The sequence below is a fragment of the Filicampus tigris genome, chromosome 18 (genome assembly GCF_054856515.1).
Source record: "Filicampus tigris isolate MCC_2025a chromosome 18, RoL_Ftig_1.0, whole genome shotgun sequence".
NCBI classification, from domain to species: domain Eukaryota; kingdom Metazoa; phylum Chordata; class Actinopteri; order Syngnathiformes; family Syngnathidae; genus Filicampus; species Filicampus tigris.
Window position 1 is genome coordinate 3,273,863 of NC_141234.1, and position 22,997 is coordinate 3,296,859.

Consider the following 22,997-nt stretch of genomic DNA (forward strand, 5'->3'; position numbering starts at 1 on the left):
CTGATTTAAAAGTGTATTATTCATAATAAAATACAAAATGATTCAATAAAGTAGATGTGGAAACAAATTCAAGTAGGTATGTAATTGTTTATCATATATATTTTTTATTATCGTGTCAACAATATATCAATCAACAAATTATTTAATTAGATGAACAAATAAAACAAAAATGAACAATACATTTTAATGGATCGGTATAAGGGAGCAAATATCACAGTTCATTACCAACAGGGACACAACAAAGTAAATCATTTTACAAGATGTCTCAAGAATTATGAGTTGTGTGCTTACTGCTCTGTGGGGGGGGGGGGGGGGGGGGACGCTTCTCCAAATGGCCAGTAGGTGGCGATCTCCCACTCCCAAAAGCTTGGAAGGTCGTGACCTACAAAGGATGACAGATAATTTAGGCAACATTTCAAATGCAGAACATGGTCATTTTTATTTATCTTTGTTTTTTTTTTTTTATTTGAAGTTTTATTTATTCTGTTCCATAAATCTACCTGCATGTCAAACACATTTTTGCCGCTGATGTACAGTAAATTGAAATTCTATTCATCAGAACCAGCCCCCAAGAGCAACCACAATTGTTTCTGTTACACATTCTTAAGAAAGAAAACTAGCTCGGTGTTGTATAAAAACTTAATAAAACATGATTGAAGAGAATGTAAAAAAATAAAGTGGTTTTGTCAAGCATAATTATTATACGCTGGGAAAATCCCAGTCACAACAACTGAGCTGCCTTTAAAGGGGGCGCGGCCTAATGAGTGACATCAGTTTCATGGCATGGAGAATTGTGGCCAACTTGTGGACATTCACATTTTCTATTTGCGTGTTTGAATGCTTGTACCATTCAATAAACATCCTAAAGGGCAGCACTGACTTTGAGTTTCCTTTTATTTCACTTCATTGTAAATTGTAGAATTGTGAAATGTTGCCGTGCAACTCAAAGCAAAGTGTAACCCCCAAATAAAAAAAAAATCAAAAAAATCAAGCAACAGCACACAACTATTCAAACAAATGTTTAAAAACAAACATTTGTCAGATTATTAGCAAATATGAAAGTGAAATACAACTGAGCTCTTCTAGGGCAGTGATTATTTTGCATACCACTAGAGGGAGCCTGCGTACCACTGTTGGTACACAGACCACACGGAGAATGACTGGTTTAGAGATTAAACGCTTGTCGGCCATTCATAAAAGAAATGATTGGCCATTAGAGATCATTAGTAGCTTCTTTTGTCCTCTTTGCATCTGTTGGACGCATGCTGTGTTTAGTGCCTCTCTTTAAAAATGAGTCAAGTAGAACACCGCAAGCTTCCCAGTACATATGATGCTGGATTAGAAAGCATGTTAATCTCGTGTAATCTCGTTTCATCTCAGTGATCTCCTGGGCCTGCGTCAACAGCTTCCAGCATGCTCGAGAAGGACGTTTGCGATAACATTCACATGGAAATGGCTCACTGTATTCCAGAGTCTGGTGAGTTGGACAGCTGCGCCCAGAATTTGCAAGGCGACGACTTGCTTTGCCTGGCTGCATAATGTTGTTTTCTCACCCGCCCGTCCTGTTTGCATCTCAACCGACCAGTATTTGCTGCAGACAAGAACAGCGAATCAAGGCCTCTCTTTCATTTGAAAAAAGCGTAAACTATTTCAATTTATATTTTAAATTGAGTGACATTTTGTGTTAGGAATTAAAGAGGGAAAAAAATGCTTTTATTTTTTTGTAACTGTAAATCGCCAATGAGGGGGTGTCATTCTCTCTCTCACTCTCATTCACACTCTCATGCTCTCTCTTTCTCTCTCTCTCTCATCCACATAATTATTGACAGCTGTGAGTTAAAAAAACACAAAATGAATTAAGAATGTGGGTTGATAAGGTTGCTAAAGACATACGAAGTGTGAAATGTTTCAACTGCAGATGGAATAATTCAAAATACAAATTGTGTAACATTGATGGAACTAAAACAAATGAGTCAAATTTGTGTCATTTTACCATTTTTCTTTCAGTGATTCACACGCTCAAGTACTTCACGACAACATCCTCCGAAGTCCCAAATCTACCAGCGTACTGGGAGGTTGTTTATGTTGATGATGTTCAGATTTTGCACTTTGACAGCAACAGTAGGAAAATACAAATCAAACAGGACTGGGTGAACAAAATCACGGCAGATGAGCCACACCGCTGGGAGACATGGATCAGTCAGAGTAATGAGCAGGTCTCCAAAGCCAACATTGAAATTGCTAAAGAGCGCTTCAACCAAACTGCAGGTTTGTTTCCGTTCAACCTTCGTCTTATGAAATTCACCTGACGCGCTCAAACAAACACGTCACCGCTGGCTTCTCCTGTCGCTTCATCGTGTGTGCGTGCGATACTTTCAGGTGTTCACATGGTCCAGGTGATCCGTGGCTGTGAGTGGGATGACGAGACCGGTGAGGTTGACGGTTGGGCTGACATCAGTTATGACGGAGAAGACTTCATATGGTTTGAGGTGAAGACGATGAGATGGATCGCAGCCATTCAACAAGCTGTCATCACCAAAAACAAGTGGGAACAAAGGGAAGGATTCAGTCAACGCAGAAAGCATCGTCTCACTGGGATTTGTCCAGCTGTGTTGAAGAAGCATGTGAGCGATGGGAGGGACTTCCTGATGAGAACAGGTACATTGCTGTTGTTAGCACACCCCCAATAGGAAGGTCACTGTCATTACAACCTGCGCTCAACATTTTCTCTTCATCTTTGCCTCGGTGTGCAGAGCTTCCCACGGTGTCTCTGCTGCAAGCGTCACGCAACCAGACGAGGTGAGCGACACAAATGTTTGGCTGACCAAAGAGAAGATTTTTGGCCTCGTGCCGTTTGCGACGGAAAGTAATCTTCTCTTGCTTCTCTTTCATTTCAGCCAAATACTCTCAAGCTTGTGTTGTGAGTAAACTTTGCTTTGAGCCGCAAAAAACAAGGCAGCTCAAGATTCATTCAGCTCGGTAGAGCAAATGTACTTTCTTCACGAGTGCGATTGGTGTTGATTCACATCTCACGTTGTTTCGCAGCCATTGCCTACGATTCTGAGCTCGTTTCCAAGCTCGACGCAGCAGCCGTCACAGGGTGAGTTGGCTGACGCGGGCCCCGAGCGATCTTTCGGATTCTGGAGATGCTTTGGGCAGCGTTGGTTTGTGTGCACTTAACGCTTGCGTTTGCTCTGCTCTGCTTCCTCCAGGAGTCGCATTACAGGAGAGATCTCTCCTTCCGAGGCCTTTCTGATTCCTCCTGGATTTGAAAACAGATGATGTTTATTTGTATTTGTTCTGGTTTTGGTGTATCAGGTTAGATTTGAGGAGTTCATTGGATTGCTATCTTCTGTCTTTGTTCGTCTTTGCGCGGGGTTGGATTGTATGAAACCCACCAGGGTTGCGCTATGAAAAAGGCCTCTTCTTTTCTGGTGTCATTGAATCCATCCATCCATCCATCCATATCCGAGCCGATTATCCTCACGAGGGTTGCGGGCCACTATAATAAGATTACCGATGCTCCCATAACCGCCGTGGGAATGATCGTTGATATAGTAAGTACGATCATTTGATAATCGTACATTTGCTGCTCACGATGCATTCATAAACTAAGCGCGAGGAGGTCAGGTGAAGTCACGCTAACCATTGCTAATATGAAGGTGATTGCTGAGATTTCCTGCCACGTCCTTGATTTCTCTACTCATGTCTGACCGCACATGTATGGAGTAATTTTCCACCGACATGCAGACACATCGACAAGTACGAGACGTTTCAACTGCCCTTTTGCTCACCCCATCCTTTAGAGTTGGAACGTAGGGATGTGAGAATAAAAAGAAGGGAGACGGAAAGACTTTTTTAGAACGCCTGGAAGAATCGTATTGTACAGCTCTTCTCCCTTCTCCGTGCAAGCAGAAAATTCAAAGAGAGTGTCTTCATCTCCTATTTTGTGTGGTTTTCATAAATGTCTCTCCGATGAACCCGGCAACCGCTTTGACGCCAACAAACGACTGTCAAAGTCGATGTCGATCTGGACGTGACTTGCGATTTGAACGGCGGACGAACAGAGTCGACCCAAACAATTGATCAATGACACACGCGGAAATGCAAAACGGCGCGCACTACTTGGCTGCGACCAGCAGAGGCGCTGTTGACGCAGGCCCCAGGGGTTTGCCCGTCCGTCCAAAGAGGTTCGGAGCAAACCACACACAGCGAGGCCAAAACAGTCAAACGCTTGATTTTCTGTCTCTCTGTGCGGGGACTGCGGCAAATAAAAATGTTGTAAGAGATTTGAAAACTGAAAATTTGACAATCTGTGTGTCCACCTGTTAATCTCCATGAGAGAAAAAGGACAAGGCGATGCTGTCAGCCGTGAGTGATCTTGTGGCATTTTAGAGTCATTCAAGTTAATGGAAACTCAATTCCATGGACCTAATCGGGCTGTCACACAAATGAAAATAGCGCCAACTTGAAACTAACCTATGGACCACTTGACTAGCATCCACCTTGAGCTTTTTGAGCTTTCTCTGGAGCGATGGCCCAAAATATAGTCTGTACTATTGATTTTCTGCGTGTGGGAACAGCAACAGGTCTAAAATGCTAAATTCCCTTTAATCGGGTGGATGCCTGAGAGCTGAACTTTTACTTTTGTTTTCAAACACGCCACACTGCGGACACGCGATACTTTAGCTTTATTTGGGCTCGTCCTGCAGCTTCAGCCTTTGTGTTTTCACGCAGAAACTATCAATGGCGATCACCAGCGCGTCGATTGCCTTTCTGCTCATGTTAGCGTTAGCTAAGAAGGGCATTCTTAAGGAAAAGTTGCTTAGTCGCACAACACGTCATGTAATTGTCTCTGTGCGATATTTCGTTTGAGTGGCATGAAACCGTTACTGTTCAAGCGATCGGAAATGTGGACAAACCAGTGCGATGGGGAGCTTCTTGCTCGCAGCCAACAAGGCAAGTCGGACAAGCCCAACGTCAGGTGGTTAGCCAGGAAACCAGACAAGCACTCACACCAGCTACTTTGGGGCGATTTTGCAAAACACAGTAGACGACATTGTAATTAACCATCTGGAGGCGGGTTTCACCAAAGGAAGCCAACATTGTGCTGTGCACATACAGGATTTCATAGTATTGGCCACAAAGGCATCGCATTCTCTTGGCAAAATGATGTTACAATGGCCAAATATGATCCAAAGTCATTGGCTGTGTTGGGATTCACGTTCTAAACTAACCAATGAGTTGCGATGGGCAAAATATCCTTAATATGAAAGGAGAGCAACACAAATGGACAAAAAGAGTTGTGCGTTCACTTTGTAAAACACACCATAAACAGCTTGAAGATTTTTGGGGAATTCTGCCAACCTGCTTTTTGTTTTCAATGAGTTAAGTTGAATGATCTGCCAATATAAACTGTAGCGATTATACAGTCGGGAATAAGTCATTTGGAAAACCATAGCTCAGCCTTAAAAGCTTTACCGAGTGCCCCTCTTTTCCACATCCAATACGGCGGCGACGTTAACATACGTTTAGCAATCAAAGTGGGCTCATGGACGTTTGCATCTCGACGGTAACGACGCACTCGGGTCACGTGATTTCAGAGAAAGCCAAACTAGCGCTTCCTTGCTGTAGTTACCGCTCGCTACCAGGAGGAGGGCGTCGCTGTTTTCACCACAAATCTCACAACCACTTGTGCTGCTTTTCACCCCATCTGACGTCTTCTCACACACACACACACACACACACACACACACACACATACATTTGCTGTCGTTTTAGCAACAGATGCAGCATGACGGAAGTGAACTGGTTTCCATTCGGGTCTAAAATGAATCGCTGCCATCAAACTCGAACGGGCACTATCCAGTTTGAGTGCTGCGTGACGTCTTCGCCACGCTGTACTCTGATTGGCTCAGGTGGGGTAGTCAAAAGCGAGTGCTGCGTGACGTCATCGCCACGCTGTACTCTGATTGGCTCGGGTGGGGTTGTCAAAAGCGCGTCCTACCGTTTTTTGTCATTTCGCGTCAGCCTTTCGGACGGACACCCTCTCATTTGACTTGTTCGTTGCCCAGCTCGATGAAAACAGCAAAACAACTTTTGATGCCAGCTATGAATGTATTTTTCCTCTTTGTTGCGGCTGTACAAGTGCACAGCGTGACGCCTGGTAAGTGCGCTTTTTAAAATAACTTTATTATCCCATTGCTGTCGCTTGTCGCTCTTGATTTTGAGGCCAGGCCTCAAGTTTTTCATTTTCTTCATTTGTCCGCTGGGTAATAAAGTTGATCAACTTAAAAGACGACACAAATAAAGATGATGCACACCAGCATGGCAAATAAATATGAAATATGGAAAAGCTAACAGGCAGCCGTGAAATGTTATACTGTGTCATTCTAGAAATCACTTTTATATTTCTTTGTCTGTTCGACGTGGGGGGTAATTGCTAAAACAATAGAGTTACACTTCAAATGCTCTAAGCCGTCACATTGTCACAAGTAGAAAAAAACCGAGTGTGGGTCGTCACTCTCACGGGCGGGGAAGGTTGTGAGAAACAATGCGCCGAGATCGAGATGATATCAATGACGTCAAGTGTGTCGACGTTCACACTGCAGGCAGAATTATTTGAAAGAGGAATTGCGCAAGATTGCTGAATGTAAAACAAGTGAATAAAACGGGGGTCATTTTCCTGTTTTTCTTCCAGCTGGTCACACGCTCGAGTATTTCCTGACAGCGTCCTCTCAAGTTGCAAAGCTACCCGAGTACTGGGAGGTCGCGTACGTTGACGGCGTTCCGATTTTTCACTACGACAGCAACGGCAGGAAAATGCAAATCAAACAGGACTGGGTGAACAAAATCACGGCAGACGATCCACACTTCTGGCAGAGAGAGACGCGGGGCAGTGTTATAAATGAGCAGGTCTTCAAAGCCAACATTGAAATTGCTAAAGAGCGCTTCAACCAAACTGGAGGTTTGTTTCCCTTCAACCTTCTTCTAATGAAATTCACCTGACGCGCTCAAACAAACACGTCACTGCTGGCTTCTCCTGTCGCTTCATCGTGTGTGCGTGCGATACTTTCAGGTGTTCACATGTTCCAGATGATCTATGGCTGTGAGTGGGATGACGAGACCGGTGAGGTTGACGGTTGGGAACACTTCAGTTATGACGGAGAAGACTTCATATCGTTTGAGGTGAAGACGATGAGATGGATCGCAGCCATTCAACAAGCTGTCATCACCAAAAACAAGTGGGAACAAAGGGAAGGATTGAGTCAAAGCGAAAAGCATCTTTTCACTGAGATTTGTCCAGCTGTGTTGAAGAAGCATGTGAGCAATGGGAGGGACTTCCTGATGAGAACAGGTGCAGCGGCCTCTCACACCTTCGAGCCTCACACTCTCGCCATGGTTCGCCCTCTCACACCTTCTTTCATCCTGGCCCACGTGTCCGTCGTTCGCCTCTCGCCCTTTTGGCCATCTTCTGTCCTCTCACACCTGGTCTCCAATCTTTGGATGCCCCCCAGTGTTTGTACTCTTGCACGCTCGCTCCCCTCTTTCACTCATCCTCGCATGCTGTTTTCAGTTCCACATTCGAACCCACATACTCTCAAGATCCCTCACATATTTCTTCCATCCGTCCTTCTCCGCACATTTTCTCACGTTGTCTTCATGCCTACTCTCTTCAACTTTCATCCTCTCACAGGTTCATCATTCGCCTGTCCTGTTTTCCTTCCATCTTGAGTCACGTCACTCATTCTCTCATACTTTTCGCGTTTTCCTCTCTCACGTCTCTGTTGAATTTGCTCTCACATTTGCGCCGCCCTTTGTCCTCTCACACATTTGTCATTTTCCATCTTTCATCCTTTCACACTTTGTCTCCAGCTCTAGTCCTCTCAGACATTGTCGCAACGTTTCTCCCTCTCACACATTTTCATCGTCTTTTGTCCCCTTGCGACTTCATTTCCTTTTTCTTCCCCTCTTTCTATCTTGCAGATTCTCCTTGTTGTCTCGTCCACATTTCTTTCCTTCTCTCGCACATTCTCTCCATCTTTGGCTCCTTCCATCTTTGCTCCCTCACGCCTTCTCTCCACCTCCGTGTGCAGAGCTTCCCACGGTGTCTCTGCTGCAAAAGACGCCTTCCTCTCCGGTCACCTGCCACGCCACCGGTTTCTACCCCAGGGCGTCGGCCCTATTTTGGAGGAGGGACGGCGAGGAGATCCACGAGGACGTGGAGATGGGGGAGACCCTCCCCAACCACGACGGAACCTTCCAGACGGCGGCCCACCTCAAAGTGGGGGTGACGCCCGACGTGGAGGGCAAGTACGAATGCGTGTTCCAGCTGGCCGGCGTCGAGGGAGACGTCGTCGTCAAGCTGGAGAGAGGAAGCGTCCTGAGCAACGCGCGCATCCAAGGTGACCGGCGCCCACCCGCTTGAATTGTCGCGTGTCGGGCACGGTGGCCGACCGGCGTCTTGACAGCAGTCGGTCACGTGTTTGTCTTCATCTCTTGCTTGCCTTGTGAAGAAGGAGAAGACCGAAAGAAGGCGGTGGCCATCGCTGTCTCCTTGGCGGTCCTCGCTCTGGCGGCGGCGGCGGCGGCGGCCGTCCTTGCCAAGCGTCACGCAACCAGACGAGGTGAGCGACACAAATGTTTGGCTGACCAAAGAGAAGATTTTTGGCCTCGTGCCGTTTGTGACGGAAAGTAATCTTCTCTTGTTTCTCTTTCATTTCAGCCAAATACTCTCAAGCTTGTGAGTAAATCCTTTTTCTGTTTCCTTAGAGTCAAAATAAACCAGGCAGTCCTCAGAAGGCCCCGTTTAGACCTTTGCCACCCAAGTGTGAACGAGGGGTCACTTGACGCCACAAAGTCGGCTATGTTACAATGCACGCATGAATATTGACGTTGACGCAGAACCTCCGTGAGAAGATGTCGATGTGCGAAAAATGTACATTCGTGCCTTGAGATATGAGTTGAATCCGTCCAGTGACCACGCTCGTAACTAGGGACGTAACGATTCACTCAAGCCCCGATTCGATTCGATTTTCAGTTCCCGATTTAAAAAAAAAATCCTTACCATGCTTGTCTCTGTGCTCAAGTGTGGTGCTGCAGCCATCCGCCAACGCAATAGGCAATGATGTTTGGCGCGAGCGCATAATTTCATCAACACAAGCGAAATGTGGTATGCATCTGGAATGGGAAAAAAAAGTTGAAAAATGAGGAGGACCTACATTTTTTAGCACTCTAAATGAGTATATTCTAATGACCTAGGTCACGAGAATGTTATGTTATGTCGGTTGTTAGGTAATTAATCGATTCGATTTTTTTTTTTGGCATCGATGCGCATTTTAAGCAGTTTCAATCGAGTTTCGATGAATCGTCGTATCCCTACTCGTAACTTGAAACACTCGCACCTTGAATCCTCTTTTTCCAATGAAATGAACAGAAGTGCCATTAATCAGCTCCAGTATTCCCCAAAAACAAAAAATTGAGGAAAATAGCACTCCATAATATTGCATTAAAAATAAACATACAATAATGAGATCATGAAAGAGAACTTCAAAGTATGGAATTTTTTTGTCTCACTGATGATTGATGGTCATTGCGCTCCGGTCACCTCGGGCAGTTCAAGTCAGACAGTAACTGAGACGTCTCAACTCCTCTCAGCTCATTAGAACGGCGTAACATTCGCTGTTTCTACACAGAGGACAAAGAATATACAACCTGACTGCGTGTACTGTACAGTGGACACCCGCGAACATAAACGAAATAAGTTGTATGATAAAAAGACGCAAGGAGAACATTCATTCGGCGGTGAACGCCTGGGTGGAACAAATACTTTTCTCTCGAGTCTGAGTCGAGTTTTGAATTCACAGCTCGATGTGAATGCGCTCCCTCGGCCGTTTCCGACGATCTTGAGCCCGTCACCGAGTGAGACGCGGCAGCCGTCACCGAGTGAGTTAGCACACGCGTGATTTTCACATTCTGGAGATGGTTTTGGGAACATTTGGATGTGGATTCATGTGCACTATTTGCTCTGCTCTTCTTCCTCCAGGTGTTGGAACACAAGAGTGTCTCCTCCCGGGTACATTCTCATCACGCATTAGAGAACACAGCCGATTTGATCTTCTTCAAGTAGACGCTTATTGCAATTTAATTTGAAGTCATGCTCAAAGGTTTGGTTTTTTTTTTTTTTGCTTGTTTGGGTGGGTTTTTTTTTGAACAGTTAGTCGAGTTGCTTTCTTCTTTCTGTGTTGACCTGTTTGTCGGTTGAGTTTGTATGAAATCCTTGTATCGGGCAGTTGAATCATTCAAGAATTGAATGGAACTGAGTTCAAGACAAAATGCCATTGCACTGTCCTTCAAAAACGTGCTTGATTGTTTCACCAGGCCGTATATGCATTGCTCCGACCTTCCTTCTTGTTTGATTCCATTTCACATTTGAAGAGTTGTCGACGTTCTTTGTAATAATTCATACATGGAGATGGCAACTGCGGTGCACTACTTGGCTGCGACCAGCAGAGGCGCTGCCGAGTCACGCTCAACAGGCGTGCTGTCTCAACAAGCTCAGCGTGACGTCAGCGACGGGAGGATGAGCGACAGCCCTGCCCGCTGGAAATGTTTTGTTAATTTCTCATTCGTGATTCTGGGACACGCCCAGAATCATGTTTGTAACTCTGTGGAAATGCCAATAAATTCTATTGGACTCTAGAGCGACTCCCTCTGTCGAAATGTTTATATCTCGACTTGTGACTTATTTCTACACTCTTGCAGTATGCCAAGACTCTCATCCTGATTTTGGCCTGTTTTACTCCCTCTTCTCTCTCTTGCGTCAACTGGGAGTCCATTTTAAGGCACATACAAACAAACAATGAATTGCTCACCGGCCAATGGGGGCGCAGGACATGTACAAACAATGCAAGTAATTATGAAACGTGGTATTGTACACTGTAAAAACAGTTGGGTTAAAAATAACAACATTTGGGGTCAAAAGTGGACCGATCGACAACTTGGGGCCAAAAAAAATGGATGGTTTGTACAGAACAACCCCCAAAAGTGGCCTGTTTTATATCAAACAAAGCAAGAAAGTGGGTCAAATGGACCCAATTTGTGTATCGGTCCATTTTTGACCCAAAATGTTATTTTTAACTCAACAGTTTTTAGAGTGTATATGATTGACAGTAAATACTCATTTTTAGTTTGCATCTCAGAGTCTGTCCCACGCTGCAATACTTCTGCTTTTATGAGTTGCTTTTTTTTTTTTTTTTTTCAACGCAATTCTATGTACTTATACTTACTCCAAGTAAAACGTGTGAGTACTTTTGCCAAATTTATATGAACCCATTGAGGCTTCCCGGTGACTTGTTGCGCAATGACAGCGCAATCAAACCGCGAGCTATACTTTGACTTTGACTTTCACTTTCATGTTCAACGCGCCGGAGTCCTGACAATCGACGTTTTGGTTTTATTGGGGCTCGTCCTGCAGCCTCGTGAGGAGGAAGACGCAGCCGGGTTCGGAGAGCATGTTGGACCGGTCGGCCGCACGATCCGAGGAGGTGCAAACCGGGGTGAGTACGTTCACGCACGCACGCACGCACGCACGCACACGGACGCACACACACGCATTGGTGATTGTTAAGAGCTGATGTTATTTGAATGATTTAGAGCTGTTAATAGTACATGCCGTGAAATTCGGAATGTGTTCGACCACATTTCATTCGGAAGATCAGTTGTCGTATTTAACTGAAAACGGACAGCATTAGTTGTGTCGTCTCAGTGGACACTTTATTTTATTCTGGCTATCATTTTAGCACGCATCTTCCTGTTTGTTTGTTTGTTTTTTTGTTCACAAACAGGATTTGGAAGCTGTTTTTTGTGTTGCCTCCAAGTCCCTATCCTCATTTTTCAAAAGTCAGGCTTTGTATGTCTGGCTCACAGCACCAAAAGGTTTTAGGTTGTGAGCTCCTTCTTGCGCGGAGTTTGCATGTTTCCCCCGCGTCCTCGCACATTCCGCAAACAAGCATGTGAGCCTGTTTGAGGGGGAGGTCCTGTCTCATGCAAGTGCGCGACTGAGCCAAAGGCGAGTTCAGCTTTTGTTACAATAGCGAAGGTACGGCGCGAAAGCGTGAATGAATTCAGTGCCAACAAAACTCGATGCAGCTCTGCCTTTCGGCTTTGACGTGATCGGGTTTTACACAGTGCTGTCCTGCCCGGCTCTGGATATTTGGCTAGCGTCGCTGCCGAGCCAGGGGCGAAGAAACTCAGCATAGGGGCGGAGTTATGCAAACGAGCCTCGCTGTAACATCACAATGGGGCAAAAGTTGATAAACTGGCAAGCTCATTAAAGCAAATGTGTACTCTGAAAACATTGCAAGCGTTAAAATGTGTCGAAATCACCGTACGTAGTGTCGTGTCCGTGCGCTAGATTACGTGCCTGTGCGTTTAAGAGGCGGGGCCTGGAGGGGCGGCATTGGCGGGTCGATGTGTTTCAATGTTCACCTATCCTTCGATAAATGTCTGATTGCGGCTCCCCTTTCCCACATGCGAGTGTACTGCGGGAAACCAAAATAAAATCACTTTTAAAAATACACAATATAGCGGGCCGCCGACAATCAACGCAACTCACTTGGGTGCTTAATTTCACACCTGATGGATGGGACACTGCTGACAATACCTATTTGCGTAGCCTGACATAACATGTTGTCTTTTTTGCTTGGCAGACGACAATCATCGCCACGGAGTTCGATGGCGGGGTCGTGCTGGGCTCGGACTCGCGCGTCACCGCGAGGTGCGCCCCCACTGCCTCCCCGGCAACGCACGCATGCCCACTTTTAAAATAGTCGTTTTCATTTCGATCGAAAACAAAACAAAAAACGTTTATCCTTTAAGAATTGAAGAAGTCTGCGTCGTACTGTGACTGAAAGACGCCGTCAAGTGAATTCAAAGACTAGTTTGCCACTGGATGATACATTTTCTTGTAGATAATTGCTGGAAAACAACAACAACAACAACAACAAAAAGTGGGCAGAACAGCTAGGTGCCATTTCTGAAATTCTCAATCCAAGAGGTGTTGCCGTGGATAAGCCTGCCGCCCATCCTCCGAGTGAGGCGCCACCAGAGGCTTGTTAGCTCGCAAGCTAGCTGCCGGCTAGCGACTCTTGTCATTTGGCCTTCAGCAGCTTCATGCCCCTTTCTGAAGAATTGTTCACTATTTGTCAAACGGACGCTTACTGTGAAGTGAGTAGATCTAAAACTGAAAAAAAAACAAAAAAAAAAAATCGATGCTAACCGCTTTGTTAGCATCAAGCTAGCGGGCTATTCCGAAAGCAACATTGTTTTCAGTGTAATTGTTCATTTTATGTTATGTTTGACAATGAACTTTTAGTGGCATTAATCTGCTTTGAAGCCCCTTTTCGAGCGCTTGTATTTAATCTGCGGTATCTGTCAATCCAAACGACGACCCGTATCTCTAAGAACCTGTAAATCAGACTACCGGAGTCTCGAGGCACCACAGGATGACCGTGCGCTGCATGGCGAGCAACTCACTGTGTCGCCCGTGCAGCAATTCCGTCGTGAACCGCGTGATGAACAAGCTGATACCCTTCCACCCAAAGATCTACTGCGCTCTCTCCGGCTCTGCGGCGGATGCTCAGACGGTTGCCGATCTGTCCCGCTATGAGCTGCAGGTTCACAGGTATGCAAATAGAACAGCCTTTGTTTGGTAAGCTTCCATTTCCAATTGGCGATTGAAAACTGAAATATGAAAAATGGAGTCTTTTTTTTTTTTTTCTTAGTCAGTCCACCAAAAAATATACATATATTTTTTAAAAGGACAGATTTTCCACATTCTAATTTCCGGCTCAGATGAAGATTACGAAGTTGAATAGCGAGGAAGTGAATGACATTGTTTTTATCCGGTCGTGTCGATACGGTACACGTTCGCGCAATATCTTCTGTCTTTTACTCTCGGCAGCTTGGAGATCGAAGAGGAGCCGCGGGTGGTTGCCGCCGCAACCCTGGTGAAGAACACGTCGTACCGCTATCGGGACGAGCTGGCCGCTAGTCTCATCGTGGCCGGCTGGGACAGAAGAGGCGGCGGGCAGGTCAGAGGATGGCCGCCGCGTGTGCATGTTGTCGCAAACGTCTACAACAAGGGTGTCCACATTTTTTCTTCCGGGGTCGTATTCCAAAAAATAAAAAATAAAATAAAATAAATAAAATGCAAGGTCGCAAGATCCGCTTTGACATTCTTAAACGTGAATCGATCAAACATGCTGAACAACACAGCAATGTGTACCAAGCTAACCAGCTTTAAATCAGTGTTTACTTGAGGATGTTTAATGCGGTATGTTAAAAATCGGACGTTAAAACAGACTCCCCTTCGTCTACGATCAATTCAGCGGGCTTTACAACATAAGGACACACGTCAAAGATAAGTCACCCCAAAATGTCCAACAAAGAGGAGTAAGCGATGTTAACTTCGCCGGCTGGGCCAACATGAGCTCACCTTCGTGTCAGTTGGCCATTTAATCGAACGACCATAAAGTCATTGACTTTATTGCATTAAGGCTGGGAATAAGTCACTCGTGTTTGCCGAAAGGGACTTCAAGCTGTTTAGCGCTTACTCCAAGTAAAAGTTGACTGTCAAACTAAACGTCAAACAAAGAGCATGACACATTTGTTATTGCCAGATGGGGGTGGTTTGCATCAATGGCGGGTTGACTTTTATATTCTTACCCACAGCTAGTTCTGATTTGAGATATTCAGGGCAATTCTATTTTAAGCGGCGCAGCACTTTGCCGCAGCGACGGAACGTATTGGCCGGTTACATGCGAGGCAAGTCGTTGCACGTGACCTTGCTCAGCCAATCAAGTCTGCATCTGAGACTCGGCAATTGCAGACAGTGAAAGTCGACATCAGGGGAACGCTACTCAGCGTGAAAGTTGAGTTCAAGCGCAAGAGAGGTAAAAAAGGACAGAAAATGACCGATAAAGGACATTCGGGAACAAATGGCGCTCTCCCCCTCCCAAAAATCTAAATGGAACGGCCAGTCGGGTTCGTTTCTACTTTTGGAGTTAACTTGACTTGACACATTAACGCATTAACTTGCGTGACACTTGAAAGTTAAGACTTCAAACGGATTAGTCGCACCTCTGCTTGACGTCTTCCTCTGTCCTGTGGCAGGTGTTTTCCACGCTCAGCGGCGCCCTGTTGCGACAACCCTTCGCCGTGGGGGGCTCCGGCAGCACCTACGTGTACGGCTATGTGGACGCCACGTAGCGCTCCGGCATGAGCAGAGACGAGTGCCAGCAGTTTGTCCTTAACAGTAAGTGACGCCTTCCTGGTGACGCCAGCTGGGACGTGAAGAACTCGACCCAAACGCGGCTCCGAGCCGTTTCATGGCGCTCCCGGTTGGCCATCAAACTAAACACAAATCAAAGAAAAATGCCACACGTATTTAAAGCAACTGCATACCTTTGCCTTTAAAATCTTATAGCTTCACGCTAACACATAAAGGGAAACGCCACAAGCGGGCTAACCAATAGCATCTTTGTGGCGGTGTTGTAACGCTTTACATCATGAATATTTGAACGCAAACGCTGCATGGAGACAGGCAATTTAACAATTTGGGTATATATTCTTTATCTTCTGTAAAGAACATAATATTGCGGCAGTTTACAGAGTCACTTACAGAAGTTGTGAAATTCTTCTCAAGTCAAGTATATAGTGTGATATTTTCCTTATTGAAAATAACATTACAAATATTTGGGTCGGGTTTTTTCATAGAGGCTGGCATTTCCATTTGATTCTGTCAAGGCACGACAGTGATAGATAGCAAAAAAAACCAAACACAAAAACCCCACACACAACAGAGGGAAAAAAGCAGCCAGGAACTTCAAAGTTAAACAGGAAAACGAATCACAAAAATGGTTTTCTCTCTCTTTTCTCAGCCCTCACTCTGGCCATGAACCGGGACGGCTCCAGTGGAGGCGTGGCCTACCTGGTCACCATCGATGAGCACGGTGCAAAGGAGAAAGTCATTTTAGGGAATGACTTACCCGCCTTCTTTGACAAGTGACACATGCCGATACGACATGAACCCTTTGGTGTCTGTAACTAAATCTTAGTTCAGACGGTGTAAGATCACATTGCATCAAAAGTCTCTTAAATAAAGGCGTCTTATCGTCTGTCAAATTTGTCCCCGCTAATGCAAAGAAACTTACACAGAAGTCAACAGTAACTATTCTCACTTTTCTGTAGTCCTCCATCATGCAGACTGATTATCTTTGTGTTTAATCCCAATAAATCGTTTGCAAACATCTACTTTGACCTAGGAAATGATGAATATTTTTCACTGATTTCAGACATGTTACAGACCAAACCAGTAAATGAATCTTTGTACGTTTTCTGCAGTCAATTAGAGATAGTGTCCTATTTTGAATAATAAAGGAAGGACATTTGGATTATTAAAAAAAAAATCGAATTCATCAATTAATTTAAAAAATGACAGATGAATCGATTATTCAAATACAAGTTAGTGAACAGCTCTAAAATGGAATCATGTGCAGCTAATCCATGTAGATTGGAATCGGTATCGTCTGAGCTCACAAGATCATGATTATCTCTTATTTTTAAAGTCAACCCAAACATATTTTTTTTTCAAGAATATGTTCTATGCAAGCCCACTGGTTGAAACAAGGAATTCTGATAAATCTCGCATTTGTGGAATAAGAGTTATTCGACCGGTTCTTAGCCATCATTTTGTCACTTCTGTCGACTGAAAATGACATCACAACTGCTCAAATAACGACCAATCACGGCTGACCTGTTTTCTCCAACTGGGCCGTGATGTGAGCCCTGAGCAGTTTTGCTGCTTAACTCATATTGCACAAACGCAATTCTAACCAGAATGCCGTGTTTCAACTAGTGGGCCTGCTGGGAACATATTCTTGAGAAAAAAAAATGTGTTTGGTTGATTTCCACTTTAATGTAGAATGTTTAGAATAATGTTAATGTTTAGAAACAAATCTCTGAGTTCACTTTACAGGGTCTTTGAAATGAATCTTGCTTATCAGAACAGGAAATGTTGACCTGGTAACGTTTGAGACATGTCATCGAACGCATATGTATCAGAAGGGGAATATCAGAAGAGGAAGTGTTCCAGTAAAGTGAAACCGAAAACAGATAAGAGTTGCTGCGGGTAGTTCGACACGCGGGCTGCATGTCCTTGAAAATGGGGAGAAAGAGTTCGACGCTTCGCCGAGCTTTTGCTGCCCTTTTTGCGCTCGTCGCGGACGCCTGCCTGGTTCAAGCCGCGGCGCCGGTGGTGAGCGCGGCGAGTTTATTTTGGCTGTCGGTGTGGCTGCTCGCGTTTCTCCGGTGTTGTTTGGCGCTGGCCGCCTTCTCCCTGCTCAACCTCGGGGAGCTTGCCGCGGCGCCGGCTCGTTTCCTCGCCTTGCACAGCGCGCTGCCCGCCGCCCTGGAGAGCTTCGCCGCCGCCGCCGCCGCCGCCGCCTGGCGCCTCGGGGACCCCCCGTGCGGCGCGACGATGACGGCGGGGGCGACTGGGGTCGCGCGCTACTGGATGATGTGCGCCGGAGCCTCGCTGGCCGCGGCGTTGTTTTGGGAAGTCGGCGTGCCGGACTCGAATGGCCGAAAAGAGAAGCAACAAAAGCCAAGAGCTTTGTTCATGAGGGTTGTTCGCATGTACAGGCCGGACTTGGCTCTGCTGGTCGGAGGCGTTTGCTTTCTCACCCTGGCTGCCGTCTGTAAGTATACGCCATAGCGATGACGATGACGATGATGATGATGATGATCATGATGAAGAGGGGGTCGAAATGAGCGATATTACTGTATCACGTAATATGCAGTGGTACCTTGACTTACAAGTTTCATTCGCTGCATGGGTAAATATACTTGTCATAAAACATAAGAGAATGTAAAGAAATACGACATAAGAACTACCCACTGAGGGAATTTATCTGTGTGTGTGTGTGCGCGTGCGTGGGTGTGTCTCAGGTGAGATCCAGGTCCGGTTTTACACGGGCAAGGTAATTGACAACCTGCGTGACGATTACGTGCCACATGAGTTCTTGTCAGCACTGCTTCTGATGGGCGTGTTCTCAGTGGGAAGGTGAGAACATGCACCCTGGCCGCCAAAATGTCAGACCCTGTCATAATCCCAACGCTACTGGAACATAATGAGCACTAAACGCCATAGGATTTAAAAAGTTGCCTGTTTTCCAGAAACAACATCTTTCCTATTTTTTTCCTGAGAAGAGGTTGCTTTATTGTGTGTTTTCCGATTGCCCTTATGTAGGTACGCCACTTCGTATGAGAATGATATGGCATCATTTGTCACAAATCATTTGTGGGCCCAAGTTAAGGTGAATGTCCGTCCCGTTTTTGTTTGAGCAGCTCGGTGGGCACAGGCAGCAGAGGGGGTTTCCTTAAGTGGGCCATGAGCTCCTTCAAATGCAGAGTGCAAGGAAATCTGTTTCAGGCTCAGACCAAACAGGAGATTGCGTTTTTCGACACCACAAAGATAGGTAAGGCATGATAACAGAGAGCTTGATAGACAAAGACTGCACAGCGAACAAGCTGCCATCTCTCTCTCTCCGACCCGCACCAGGGTACTGTTTCCTAAAAAGGAATATATTTCGATTTCTTCCGGGTGCAGGTGAGCTCACCTCTTTGCTTTCCAAAGACATCCCCCTGATGGCGGAAACGGTTTGTCTGAACATCAACGTTCTGCTGAGGACCCTGATCAAGACGGCGTACACGCTGAGCCTCATGTTGAAGCTTTCGTGGACGCTAACATTTTTAGTGCTCTTGGAGGTCCCCGCCACCGGCCTCCTACAGACCATCGCCAACAAACACCGCCAGGTAAAGCAGACAGACCGATCGGATCCCCTGATTGTCACGAGCTCGGTTCAGTCCCATCCCACGGATGACTTGGGCCGGTTGAATTTGACGAGCCGCCCAGCCCGACGAATGACCGACCGTGCCTTTGCAGCGGCTGACGCAAGCCACGCACGACTCCGCGACCGCGGCAAACGAGACGGCCAATGAGATCATCTCGGCCGCTCGGACGGTGCGGAGCTTCAACGCGGAGAAACTGGAGGCCCGTCGCTATGACAACCGGCTGATGGACACGCACAGGCTCAAGACCCAACGAAACACTGTCCAGGTTGTGTCCCTTCTGGCGCAAAGGGTGAGATGCCGGTAACCATTTTGGAGAGGCCCTCGGCAAAACTGGATTTCGGCGGCGGGGGCCTCTGTTTCGGCCAATAATATCGATTATTGACCTCTCTCCTATCAAGTCATGACAGGAGTGCGACACTCCAAGAGCAGACCGAGCTTGATTTGCGCATATCTGTGTGTGTGTGTGTGTGTGTAGCTGATAGGTTTGGCCATTCATGTGCTGATGCTGCGGTATGGCAGGCTGTTCGTCCAAAGCGGCCAGATGACCACCGGGAACTTGATCTCCTTCATTCTCTACCAGTCAGACATCGGAAGCAACGTCAGGGTATCGGCGCCGAAAAGCTTATGTCATAAAGCAGAGGTCTTTCAACCGGTGTTCCCCTGGGGTCCGTAAAAGTGCATGCCTGCGCGTAATAAAGCAGTTACTCCTCCCTATTCAAAGAGGGAAATCTACCCAAACGTATTTTTTTCAAGAATATGTTCCGAGCAGGCCCACTCGTCGAAACACGGCATTCTAATTCACATTGGGTTTGTGGGATATGAGTTCGGCAGCAAAATGCACTCGTTTTTCGCCCTCTCTGTGGGCGGCCATTTTCACAACGGCCGGCCAATCGCGTCTCGGACTCAGAAAACAGGTCAGCAGTGATGGGTCGTTACCTGAGCAGTTGCGATGTCACTTTCGGTCGATAGAAGTGACAAAATGGCCGCCCCCGGAGATGGCGAAAAACGAGTGGATCGACCCTTATTCCACAAACGCAATTGATCAGAACGCCTTGTTTCAACTAGTCGGCAGGCACGGAACATATTCTTGGGGGAAAAAAAATGTTTAATGGATCTGGTATGATTATGGCCTATCGCCACATAAATCCAACAGCTCCGCAAGAATAAAGTCGGGTTTAGCAGAGTTGCCTGTGCATTGTGGGTCATGTGGGCGCGGATAACGTAGGTACACTCCTCATATTGGGAATGTCTCGTGCCAGACAATGATCTACATCAGCGGCCACATGCTGACCTCGGTGGGCGCCGCCGGTAAAGTCTTTGAGGTTCTGGATCGCCAACCTCGGATCAGGACGGATGGGAAACTCGCACCCGAGTGCCTTGCGGGACACGTCATCTTCCGCCATCTCAACTTTGCCTATCCGGCACGCCCCGATGTGGCGGTGCTGCAGGTGGGCGTCACAATGGAGCTCTTGGTTTTTGTTGAGGACGTTTCAACGTCACTCACCAGGGACATAAATCGGTGGACGGCAGTGGCCTGCCTTCAACCTCTGTGAGCCTTTATTTTTGCACTGTACTCAATTCAAAACGTCTTTGTCGTCAGGACTTCTCTTTGGAGCTGCCAGCGGGTCAGATGACGGCGCTGGTCGGTGTGTCCGGAGAGGGAAAAAGCACCTGCGCCAGTCTGCTGAAGCGCTTGTACGAGCCGCAGGACGGACAAATCCTGCTGGACCATGCCAAGCTGGAATCGTACGACTGCCGCTATCTCGGCAAGAAGGTGAAAGCCCAAAGCAAAATTGTCGTTTTTTTATCCGATAACTGACTAGTATGGCTGCAAACACTACTTGTTTTCGGGTTTGGATCTTTTGGAACGGGACGAAGGCGGAAGGCGGTCCCACACGTTAGGTGAGAGACATGTTGTCTCAGTTGGCTGAGGCCAGTATTTTACATTTGAAAAATCTCACAGCATGCCAAAATACAAAAATGTCAAAAAAGTTTTTATGTGGACATAATCATGATCTCGTATCATTTTCCTCACAAATTCATTTTTCGCATTCCAAGTCCACAGACGGCCATGTGTACTCGTTCATCCTGTTTTTAACATTGAAACGTGCGTCAGTGCCACCTACAGGACTGGAGTCAAACGGCCACAATCCGAACGACAGTCTATTTGTGCTTTGACAGATTGCGGTGGTCAGCCAAGAGCCGGTGCTCTTCTCCGGCTCCGTCAGGCACAACATCGCCTACGGTCTGGAGGACTGCTCTTTGGACGCCATCCAGGAAGCGGCGCACCGGGCCAATGCCCACCATTTCATCACCCAGCTGGAGAAGGGCTACGATACCGGTGAGCAGAAGTGGACTTAAAGTGGAAGTCAACGCAAAAACTTTTTTTGTTTTGTTTTTCAAGAGTATGTGCTATGCCAGCCCACTCGTTGAAACAGGGCATTCGGATAAATATTGCATTTGTGGAATAAGTGTTAATCCACTCGTTTTTAGCCGTCTGCGGGGGCGGCCATTTTGTCGCTTCTATCGACTGAAAACGATATCACGACTGCTCGCGACGACCACTCGCGGCTCCGTTTGGGAAAACAGGTCAGCCGCGATTGGTCGTTGTGAGCAGTTGCGATGTCGTTTTCAGTTGACGGAAGACAAAATGGCCGCCCCCGGAGATGGCTAAAAACGAGTGCATTTTGCTGCTTAACTTATATTCCACAAACGCAAAATTAATCAGAATGCCGTGTTTCAACGAGTGGGCCTGCTGAGAACATATTCTTGAAAAAAAAAATGTTTGGGTTGACTTCCGCTTTAAGGCTTATGTAACCGGAGCTCATTTTGAGACTCGGGGCTTGCGTGGCTAAAATTTGTCTTGGTATTGCTGAGGCTCGACTTGAACTAGATGACATGACAATTCTTGCCTGTTGACGTTTAAAATTGCTTTCAAGAATTGAAAAAAAGGTTCAATTCGGTTTTCGGCGCTTGATATTTGGTGAGGACCCGGTGCGAATTTTGACCGAGTAAGTTGCTTAGTTAAAGCTTAAAAGTTTCAAACTTGACTTACTTTTGACTTGCACGCTTCCACCTCTGCCGGCGAGCGTGTGCGGTGTTAAGACGGAGAAGCGCGTGTCGGCCGGAGCGCTGGACTGATGATTTGATTGTCTGTCAGAGGTTGGTGAGGGGGGCAGCCTGCTGTCCAAGAGCGAGCGGCAACGCGTGGCCATCGCTCGAGCGCTGGTCAGACGGCCGCAGGTTCTCATCCTGGATGAAGTAACCAGCTCCCTGGATGAGCAAAGCGAAAGCAAGGTACAGTCAAGAAGGGATCGAATCACGAAGAAGAAAAAAACCCCACAAGCTTCTGACGTATTCTCCCAAAACACTCAGCGCCGTCTCAAACTCATCTTACGACATTAACCTAAATTCAAAATAAAAGCGTGACAAAAGTTTACGATATCCACTGTCGTGAATGTTTGTCTCACCCGGCGCAGGTCCTGCAGGATCTGCTGAGGCGCTCGGACCAAACCGTGCTGCTGATCACTCACAGGCTGAAGACTATCGACAAGGCCGACCAGATTGCGGTGATTGGCGGCGGTGGCGTTGAGGAGCGAGGAACCCACCGCCAGCTGATGGACCAGAAGGGAATATATTGTAAAATGAGAGAGAAGATAGCCGCCGCGGGAAGCTAACGTGACACCAATTCGGTTGGCGTACTCACTATCAGAAGCTCTGACCAACACATTCGCAACCGGGATTGTAATATAATATTGGTTCCATCAAACTGTATTCATTTATTCCCAATGGTCTATTCGCTTCATTTTGTAGAGTTTTTCTTGGCTGAAGTGCTTTCAGTACGTAGATTTGGTGAGTTTATTTTTTTTTTTCCCCCCCACCAAATCAGATTCCAGACTCTGTGTGTTGCCGTGTCAATATAGTATGCCCAGGACTTTTACAATCGGTAGCTGATGGCCCTCGATTTTTATCGTCCTCTGGTTGGTCAGCGCAAAACTTGTTACAGCCACTTCGACTGGCAAAATACCGTATGTCTGTAGTGATCCGCACATATTACTTTCAATAAAAAAAATCCACAACTA

The 22,997-nt window shown here is 46.5% G+C and overlaps 3 protein-coding genes, 2 long non-coding RNA genes and 1 pseudogene across 9 annotated transcripts; 4 read left to right on the forward strand and 2 right to left on the reverse strand.

Annotated features, from left to right (window-relative positions):
- Window positions 1-115: 115 nt before the first annotated feature.
- LOC147132003 (uncharacterized) lies at window positions 116-3,606 on the reverse strand. Its single transcript, XR_015082203.1, has 3 exons — window positions 1,994-3,606; window positions 1,462-1,591; window positions 116-382 (listed from the first exon to the last, which is right to left on the reverse strand). It is a non-coding gene; the product is annotated as an uncharacterized LOC147132003 (long non-coding RNA).
- On the forward strand, window positions 1,240-5,865 carry LOC147132004 (class I histocompatibility antigen, F10 alpha chain-like). Of its 2 annotated transcripts, none has more exons than XM_086015071.1 (7): window positions 1,240-1,477; window positions 2,008-2,268; window positions 2,380-2,658; window positions 2,754-2,799; window positions 2,898-2,920; window positions 3,046-3,100; window positions 3,213-5,865. In XM_086015071.1, the coding sequence occupies exons 1-7, from the start codon at window positions 1,414-1,416 to the stop codon at window positions 3,280-3,282; spliced, it is 798 nt and encodes a 265-aa protein (XP_085871197.1). In that variant the 5' UTR covers window positions 1,240-1,413; the 3' UTR covers window positions 3,283-5,865. The 2 variants fall into 2 exon arrangements, with proteins under 2 accessions (XP_085871197.1, XP_085871195.1); XM_086015069.1 differs by lacking the exon at window positions 1,240-1,477 and adding an exon at window positions 1,719-1,831.
- A 130-nt stretch (window positions 5,866-5,995) lies between these two features.
- LOC147132005 (major histocompatibility complex class I-related protein 1-like) lies at window positions 5,996-10,701 on the forward strand. Of its 2 annotated transcripts, XM_086015060.1 has the most exons (8): window positions 5,996-6,166; window positions 6,701-6,967; window positions 7,079-7,357; window positions 8,097-8,405; window positions 8,517-8,627; window positions 8,726-8,743; window positions 9,867-9,945; window positions 10,046-10,701. In XM_086015060.1, exons 1-7 carry the CDS (start codon window positions 6,079-6,081, stop codon window positions 9,923-9,925), a joined length of 1,131 nt encoding a protein of 376 aa, XP_085871186.1. In that variant the 5' UTR covers window positions 5,996-6,078; the 3' UTR covers window positions 9,926-9,945; window positions 10,046-10,701. The 2 variants fall into 2 exon arrangements, with proteins under 2 accessions (XP_085871186.1, XP_085871187.1); XM_086015061.1 differs by lacking the exons at window positions 9,867-9,945; window positions 10,046-10,701 and having other exon boundaries at window positions 8,726-9,842.
- Window positions 7,525-22,176, reverse strand: LOC147132006 (uncharacterized). Its single transcript, XR_015082209.1, has 3 exons — window positions 21,971-22,176; window positions 15,142-15,414; window positions 7,525-9,180 (listed from the first exon to the last, which is right to left on the reverse strand). It is a non-coding gene; the product is annotated as an uncharacterized LOC147132006 (long non-coding RNA).
- LOC147132007 (proteasome subunit beta type-9-like) lies at window positions 11,402-16,320 on the forward strand (annotated as a pseudogene). Its single transcript, XR_015082199.1, has 6 exons — window positions 11,402-11,558; window positions 12,711-12,778; window positions 13,553-13,684; window positions 13,964-14,093; window positions 15,175-15,316; window positions 15,942-16,320. The product of XR_015082199.1 is annotated as a proteasome subunit beta type-9-like (transcript).
- On the forward strand, window positions 16,962-22,997 carry LOC147132008 (antigen peptide transporter 2-like). 2 transcript variants are annotated; one of them, XM_086015007.1, is made up of 12 exons: window positions 16,962-17,759; window positions 18,010-18,124; window positions 18,238-18,306; window positions 18,409-18,539; window positions 18,671-18,876; window positions 19,007-19,204; window positions 19,391-19,519; window positions 20,175-20,363; window positions 20,516-20,689; window positions 21,097-21,256; window positions 22,076-22,212; window positions 22,395-22,997. In XM_086015007.1, exons 1-12 carry the CDS (start codon window positions 17,213-17,215, stop codon window positions 22,590-22,592), a joined length of 2,253 nt encoding a protein of 750 aa, XP_085871133.1. In that variant the 5' UTR covers window positions 16,962-17,212; the 3' UTR covers window positions 22,593-22,997. The 2 variants fall into 2 exon arrangements, with proteins under 2 accessions (XP_085871133.1, XP_085871134.1); XM_086015008.1 differs by lacking the exon at window positions 18,238-18,306 and having other exon boundaries at window positions 16,965-17,759.

Bases quoted from the DNA above. Each gene is read 5' to 3' on its own strand.
- LOC147132004 (XM_086015069.1), top strand. From the start codon at position 1,741: ATGAGGGGGTGTCATTCTCTCTCTCACTCTCATTCACACTCTCATGCT. The intron at 1,832-2,007 runs GTGAGTTAAAAA...TTTTTCTTTCAG, and splicing joins CCACATAATTATTGACAGCT to TGATTCACACGCTCAAGTAC. The intron at 3,101-3,212 runs GTGAGTTGGCTG...TGCTTCCTCCAG, and splicing joins GACGCAGCAGCCGTCACAGG to GAGTCGCATTACAGGAGAGA.
- LOC147132008 (XM_086015007.1), top strand. From the start codon at position 17,213: ATGTCCTTGAAAATGGGGAGAAAGAGTTCGACGCTTCGCCGAGCTTTT. The intron at 19,205-19,390 runs GTGAGATGCCGG...GTGTGTGTGTAG, and splicing joins TGTCCCTTCTGGCGCAAAGG to CTGATAGGTTTGGCCATTCA. The intron at 21,257-22,075 runs GTGAGCAGAAGT...ATTGTCTGTCAG, and splicing joins GGAGAAGGGCTACGATACCG to AGGTTGGTGAGGGGGGCAGC.
- LOC147132005 (XM_086015060.1), top strand. From the start codon at position 6,079: ATGAAAACAGCAAAACAACTTTTGATGCCAGCTATGAATGTATTTTTC. The intron at 6,968-7,078 runs GTTTGTTTCCCT...CGATACTTTCAG, and splicing joins GCGCTTCAACCAAACTGGAG to GTGTTCACATGTTCCAGATG. The intron at 7,358-8,096 runs GTGCAGCGGCCT...CTCCGTGTGCAG, and splicing joins GGACTTCCTGATGAGAACAG to AGCTTCCCACGGTGTCTCTG.